At 37.7% G+C, this 7,325-nt stretch overlaps 2 protein-coding genes across 2 annotated transcripts; both read right to left on the bottom strand.

The window, feature by feature from the left end:
- Positions 1-395: 395 nt before the first annotated feature.
- LOC111613383 lies at positions 396-3,585 on the bottom strand. The gene has a single exon (XM_023354729.1). The coding sequence runs from the start codon at positions 3,459-3,461 to the stop codon at positions 2,277-2,279; it is 1,185 nt and encodes a 394-aa protein (XP_023210497.1). The 5' UTR covers positions 3,462-3,585; the 3' UTR covers positions 396-2,276.
- Positions 3,586-4,296: 711 nt separating this feature from the next.
- LOC111613377 lies at positions 4,297-4,764 on the bottom strand. Its single transcript, XM_023354722.1, has one exon. The coding sequence runs from the start codon at positions 4,762-4,764 to the stop codon at positions 4,297-4,299; it is 468 nt and encodes a 155-aa protein (XP_023210490.1).
- Positions 4,765-7,325: the final 2,561 nt, after the last annotated feature.

Below are 7,325 nucleotides of genomic sequence, written 5' to 3'. Positions count from 1 at the left end.
CAGGTTGCGCAAGTGTGGCAAGAATGTCAGTTTTTTGTCAAAACAAACACCCAAAAACTTAGTCTCATTAACAATTGGAATTTTAACTCCATTTAAATATATTTCAGGATCCAGGTGCAAACCACGCCTTCGGCAAAAGTGAATGCACGAGGTCTTCTCTACGTTGAAACTAAAACCATTGGTCTTGGACCAATTTTCTATGCGATTTAAAGAGGTTTGCAGTTGTCTCTCAATGAAACTCATGTTACTAGACTGGCAGGAGATCTGAAAGTCATCCACATACAAAGAGTGTTTCACACTAGGGGGAAGACAGTTAGCTATGCTATTAATTTTAATTAGGAACAGAGTCACACTCAAAATAGAGCCTTGAGGAACACCTTCTTGTTGTGTGAAAGGCCTAGATAAAGTGTTGCCCATCCTGACATGAAATCTTCGATTCTGTAGGAAGTTTTTTATAAAAATCGGCAAATTACCCCGCAATCCGAATTCGTACAGATCACGGAGTATCCCGTATCGCCAACAGCGATCATAGGCCTTCTCTATATCGAAAAATACAGACACTAAGTGCTGTCGTCTAACAAACGCTTCGCGTATAGATGTTTCAAGGTTTACTAAGTTATCAGTGGTACTTCTGTTCCTACGGAATCCACTCTGATGTGGTGAAAAATAGTTCTTTACCTCTAGGAGGAACATCAGGCGTCTGTTTACCATTCTCTCAAAGAGTTTACACAGACAACTTGTCAGAGAGATTGGTCTGTAATTAGAGGGATTCTTGTGGTCTTTACCAGGCTTGGGAATGGGAATAACTATAGATAGCCTCCAAGAGTCAGGAAAAGTATGTTCTGTCCATATTCTGTTAAACAGACACAGAAGATTAGAAAGGGAATTGTTTGACAAATTTTTAATCATGCTGTAGTGGATTTTATCCAAGCCTACAGCACTATTCCCCGAGCGAGAGATCGCTGTATGTAGTTCTATGCTGGTGAATGGCACATTATATTCGTCATTATATGAGGAATGAAAGTTTAAATATTGTTTTTCACTTTGGGCTTTATAAGCCTGAAAATTTCTTGAATACATAATATTGCTGGATGAAGTAGAAAACGTTTCACCCAACGTATCAGCAATACCCTGTATATCGCGGATTATTGTGCCATTCTTTTCCAGCATGGACAGAGAGTGAGAAGCGTATTTCCTATTGATTTTATCCCAGACTGCTTTTGAGCTAGTGGAAGATGTTATGCTAGAAACATACTTCCTCCAAGAATCCCTTTGGCTTTGCCTTCTTATTCTTCTGGCATTTGCCTTTGCTTTTTTAAAAGCAACCAAATTTTCAGCACTAGGGTATCTTCTGAAAATCCCCTAAGCTTTCTTTTGTGCTTTAAATGCTGCCTCGCAATTCTGGTTCCACCATGGTTTTGGATGCTTTGGGTATCTTGTTGATGTCTTTCCCATTGTTTTCTCAGCTGCCTGAATAATACACAAAGTGACAATTTCAACTGCATCATTGATATCAGCAGTATTGACCATTTCCTCAGTGATGTTAGCCATGGAGGAAAATGTAGGCCAATCTGCCGTTTCCAGTTTCCAGCGTGGTGGACGGGCTGTTTCACAGCTTTCTCTGCCTTGATATTTTAAAAATATTGGGAAGTGGTCACTAGAGAGTGGATTAGATCCAACCTCCCATGTAAATGCTGAAAACAGATTCGGAGTTGCTAATGATAGATCAATGGCAGTGAACGTTCTTGATGGGGCATGGAAGTATGTCACTTCTCCAGTATTAAATAGGTACAGTTGGTGATTACCTATAAATCTCTCGATGGCTCTGCCTCGACGATTGATGTCAGGACTGCCCCACATAGGATTGTGACCATTGAAGTCACCCAGTAAAAGAAATGGTGTTGGTAGCTGTTCAACCAAAGTATCCAATTCATTCTCATTCACTCTGACATCTGGTGGCAAGTATATAGAACAAACTGTGACAGTTACTCCAATAGATATTCTAGCTGCCACGGCTTGCAAATTAGTGGTGATTTGTACCGGCAAGGATGGGATGTGATTTGAAACTACAATAGCCACACCTCCACTGGCACGGTTGTGGCTATCATCATCCTTGCGGTAAAGATTGAATCCTTTTAAAGAAATATTTTCTCCAGGTTTTAGATGAGTCTCCTGGAGTGCCACACAGAGAGATGAGGTAGATGACGTCAAGTGTTTAATGTCAGAGAAGTTGTTGCGGAAACCACGACAGTTCCATTGGATTATTTTATAATCCATTATGTGTTTGAGGCAGCATTTTTAGCAAGGTTGTCCCTCTTTAATTTCACAGGGGGTTTTTCTTTTGGAGGTGATGTTGGTGGTGTCACCCCCTTATTATTCTCTTCATCAGAGAAGTCAGAGAACTCGCTCATAGACTGAGTCTCTGATTTTTTAGTTTTAGACAGGGCTGCTTTTATTCTTTGTTTATTAAGTGGGTTCTTACTGGCTTTTTTGGAACCCACATTCCTAGTTGTTACCCCTGTTTTAGGTATGAGTGGTTTTGCTTTGTTATTCTCTTTTTCTGTTGCTTTGGTAGATGGTATCAGCAGACATTTTTCATGGCGAGTCAGAGATTCATCGGGTGAAACAGAAATGTCTGTCTGAACTCCACATGTCTTTGTGGATTTCAGAGCAGCAGCGAATGTCTTTTGTTTCACTGGTGTATTTAAGGTGACCATACGACGTGCCTCCGGGTAGGATATATTATTAATAGTCTTCAATCGCTGAATTTCTTTCTCTCTCTGCCATGAAGGGCATTTCCGAGAGTAGGCAGGATGAGCATCTTTGCAGTTCACACAGCATGGAGAACTTGTGCATTCATTACTCTCATGGTCTTCATTTCCACACTGTGCACATGCTTTTTTTCCTCTGCATGATGTTTGGGAGTGTCCAAACCGCTGACATTTAAAGCAACGTAGCGGGTTTGGGATGTATGGGCGAACTGGGCAACGGAGATATCCTGCCGCAACAGAAGATGGCAATGTTGGTTTGTTGAAAGTCAAAATAAGGTGTTTCGTTGGTATCAACTTGCCATCTCGACGGATTGAAATTCGTCGAACAGCAGTGACACCTTGGTCTGAAAGACCGATCTGAATATCCGATTCATCCTCAGACATCAGATCACTTTCAGATATCACACCACGTGATGAGTTCAAATTTGTGTGTGGTGTGATGGTTACCATTATGTCTCCTAGAGACTTCATTTTCAGAAGCTTTGCTGACTGTTGAGGGGAGGCTGCTTCTACAAGTAGATCTCCTGACCTCAATTTTTGAATTTTTTTCAGATTCCCAACGGTCGATTCAAACAATTTTTGAATCAAAAAAGGGGAGCGTTTAGATAGGGGTGTTTCTCCCATGGCATGAACGATAAGGTAGGCTGGTGGTAATGCATCAGTACATGTTTTAGGTTTTAATGAATCCATATTTAGATTTTAAAATTCAGCTCCTAGTGACCCCACCCACCATGGGGCCCAACAAGGGGATGCCGTCACATGGGAGACTCCCATAGACCGTCACACCAGGGTTTCCCAGGAGCTATACCCTCACAATGCAGTCAAGAAGAGCACATCTTGTATGACATGTCCGCCCGGTCTGCATCGATCGGTTGACTCCAAGCCGAGGTCAAAACTGACTCAACGACCAGCCGATTGACTCAAACGGAGCCTGATTTGAGCCTCCCGTTTATCCGAAGCAGGGGCCAAAGCAGTGTGTTGGGGACGTTATGTTGCCCCTCAACTACCAGGATCCCCCTTTCCGGCATACGGGACACCACGCACGGCAAACACGTGGGTGGGCGTTCAGATCCCAGGGATGGTGAAGAAGAGTATCTAAACCATCTCTGGGAGGTCCCCTCACCACGGACAGGAACCCACATCGAGGGGATTTTCATCATCAGAGAGATCAGAAAACTTACTCAGACTGAGCCTCTGATTGATGATTTAGAGAGGGCTGCATTCAATTTTTGTTTGTTGATTGGATTCTTATTAACCTTTTTAGAACTCATATTTCTAGTTATTACTCCTGTTTTGGGTAGGGGAGTTTTTGTCTTCATGCTCTCCTTTTCTTCTGTTTCTTTACATTGAATTAGTAAGCATTTACCATGGCGAGTGAGAGATTCATTTGGAGAAACAGAAATATCTGTTTGAACTGCACATGTCTTTGTGGATTTTAAAACAGCAGCAAATGTCTTCTGTTTCAGTGGTGCACTTGAAATGACCATGCAACAAGCATATGGGTAAAGTAAATTTCTGACAGTTTTCACCGGTGAATCTCTTTTTCTCTCTCCCATGCAGGGCATTTCCGGGAATAGGCAGGGTGGGCATCTTTGCAGTTTACACAGCATGGAGTACTGGTACACTCAGTACTCTGATGACCTTCAATTCCACACTGCACACATACACTCTTCCTTTGGCTGCTTGCTTGCGAATGTCCAAATCTCTGGCATTTGAAGCACTGCAGCAGATTTGGAACATATGGGCGAACTGGACAGCGCAAATATCCTGCTATGAGAAAAGATAACAATGTTGGTTTATCAAATGTCACAATTAGATATTTAGTAGAAATTATCTTGTCTTCTTGACAAATTGAGATGCATTGGTCATCAGTGAGACCTTGATCTGAAAGGCCTAGCTGAATATCTGATTCTTCTTCAGACATCAGATCAATCTCAGATATCACACCACGTGATGAGTTTAGACTTCTATGTGGTGTGAAAGTGACTTGCATTTCTCCCGTGGTCTTGGTTGCCAAAGTTTTGCTGACTGTTGTGGTGAGGCTGTTTCTATGAGCAGGTTCCCCTGATCTCAACTTCTTTTTTTTTTTTTTATAGATGCCCAATGATGGATTCAAATAGCTTTTGAATCAAAAAGGGGAGCATTTTGACAATGTTTTTTCTTCAGTAGCATGCACTATCAAGTAGGATGGCTGACTGGAAATGTTTTCATTGGTTGGTTTTGGCTTGTCTCCATTTTGTGTTTTTTAGGGTCCATATTGATAAATAATTTTTCAGCTGTTAGTGACCCCACCCACTATGGGGCCCAACAAGGTGATGCCATCACATGGGAGATTCCCATAGACTGTCACACAAGGGTTTCCCAGGAGCTATACCCTCACAATGCAGTCAAGAAGAGCACATATGGACTGACATGACAAAACTGTCAAGCAGGAATGTGTCTGCCCAGTCTGCATAAATCAGTTGACTCCAGGCTGAGGTCAGGAATGACTCAACAACCAGTGATTGACTCAAATGGAGCCTGATCTGATCTTCCCGTTTATCCAAAGCAAGGGCCAAAGCAGTGTGTTGGGAACATTATTTTGCCCCTCAACTACCAGGATCCCCTTTCCGGCATACAAACCACCACACATGACAAACACATGTGTGGGAATTTAGATCTCAGGGATGGTAAAGAAGAGTTACTAAACCATCTCTGGGAAATTTGCTCACACCAGACAAAACCCACATCAAAGAAACAAACAATGGTGTGCTCTTTAAGACAGTTTTCACAAGACCTTTAATGCATTTAGTGCTTTCAAACATGTGGCAAACTTCACGACACAAGAATAACTCAATTTTCATCTTGTGTCAAAAGATAGAGTACATATTATAGATTTTACCGTAAGATTTTAACATATAATAATTTATGGTTCTATGAAAAATTCTATGTAAGTTAATTTATTATTTTTACTCAACAAATTTTTTAAAAACGAATATCTACGAATGCACACTTGGAAATAATTTCATATATCCTTTGAGTCTTAAACAGCCCAAAATTTCTCACAGCACTGTATGAAGTTATCAGTGCATTATTTCCTTGAAGAGCTACAATCCATAAAAGCTCTTTAGTCCGACACATAAAAATAAAACATAATATACGAATGCACAGTTGGAAAGAATTTCATAATCCTTCGAGTCTTAAACAGCCCAAAATTTCTCACAGCACTGTATGAAATTATCAGTGCATTATTTCCTTGAAGAGCTACAATCCATAAAAGCTCTTTAGTCCGACACATAAAAATAAAACATAATAAAGAAATGAATAGTAGGTAATATTTTTAAAAAGTGAAATTATTAATAAAAGTATTTTAATAAAATTTTAAATCTTTCTTATGAAATTCAAATGAAAACAGCATTTATATTGACACAGAAATAAAAAGTAATTATATTGTAACGGCAATATTTTTATTTTAGTATTGATTATAATAATTATAAAATTGACTAATCGATATGGACCATATTTTATTCATATTATTTATTTTTCCATATTTTTTTTTATTTACATGTATATTACGTATGGCCTGGTCCCGCTAGGCACTACCAGGCAAATAATAGAACATTTTATATGATTATATAAAATTATATATATATCATTATACTATTATCATTAAATAATTTATTGTATTAACAGTAGTTTGTTATTATTTCCATATAAAATTACTATTTATCTAAGGATTATATTATATTGTCTTAATTTAATTTATATAATCATTACAGTATAGTCATTCTTTAACACCATATAATAACATTGTTTATAGTACAATTATACTATATTTACACAATACATATATTATAGTCGACATCATCACATATATTATAATGCAATTATATACATCCCGCATACTATAGCCGACACTATTTCAATTAACAATAGTTTATAATACATTCAATTAACAGTATTTATATCAATATGTTATTATGCAGCAATGTTGCATTATATTTATTATAACAGTAATTTATTATATTTATCAAACAATATTATAGCATTATTGTAACAGCAATATTCTAATAATATTTTATTATGATATCTGTAGTTCAATATTTATTCATCATTTATATCTTATATATTATCTAACATTCAAATAATAAATACTATCTAAAGTTGCACTAGTTACAATATCTGTAATAACCAATTACCACCTTATATTTTGCTATTTCATATTACAGAATATTGTATACATAATAGGTTTCATTAATGCTTAACAATATTACAATATACAATGCATTAACGGTGTATAAAGATAGAATATTGCAATATCAGCTCTAACAGCACTTTATCATTATTTATTATAATTACATATCAATTGTAACATGTAATACGGCAAGTATCAAATATATTATCAATATATACATATACATTACATGTATATATCAATTCATATACTGCACATAACTAGATATACATCCACCAATTCAAATTACCCAGTTAAAATCAGGTAAATTTCTTTAAATAATATGTGATTAGCTCCACACTATTGACCAATTCTGTCATACCGCGTATTCAATAAACAAT

Source organism: Centruroides sculpturatus, unplaced genomic scaffold (assembly GCF_000671375.1).
Source record: "Centruroides sculpturatus isolate CEXI.00-Female unplaced genomic scaffold, Cexi_2.0 scaffold1691, whole genome shotgun sequence".
Lineage (NCBI taxonomy): Eukaryota > Metazoa > Arthropoda > Arachnida > Scorpiones > Buthidae > Centruroides > Centruroides sculpturatus.
Note: the sequence above shows the minus strand (reverse complement) of the source record. Positions and strands in the feature narration are given on the sequence as shown.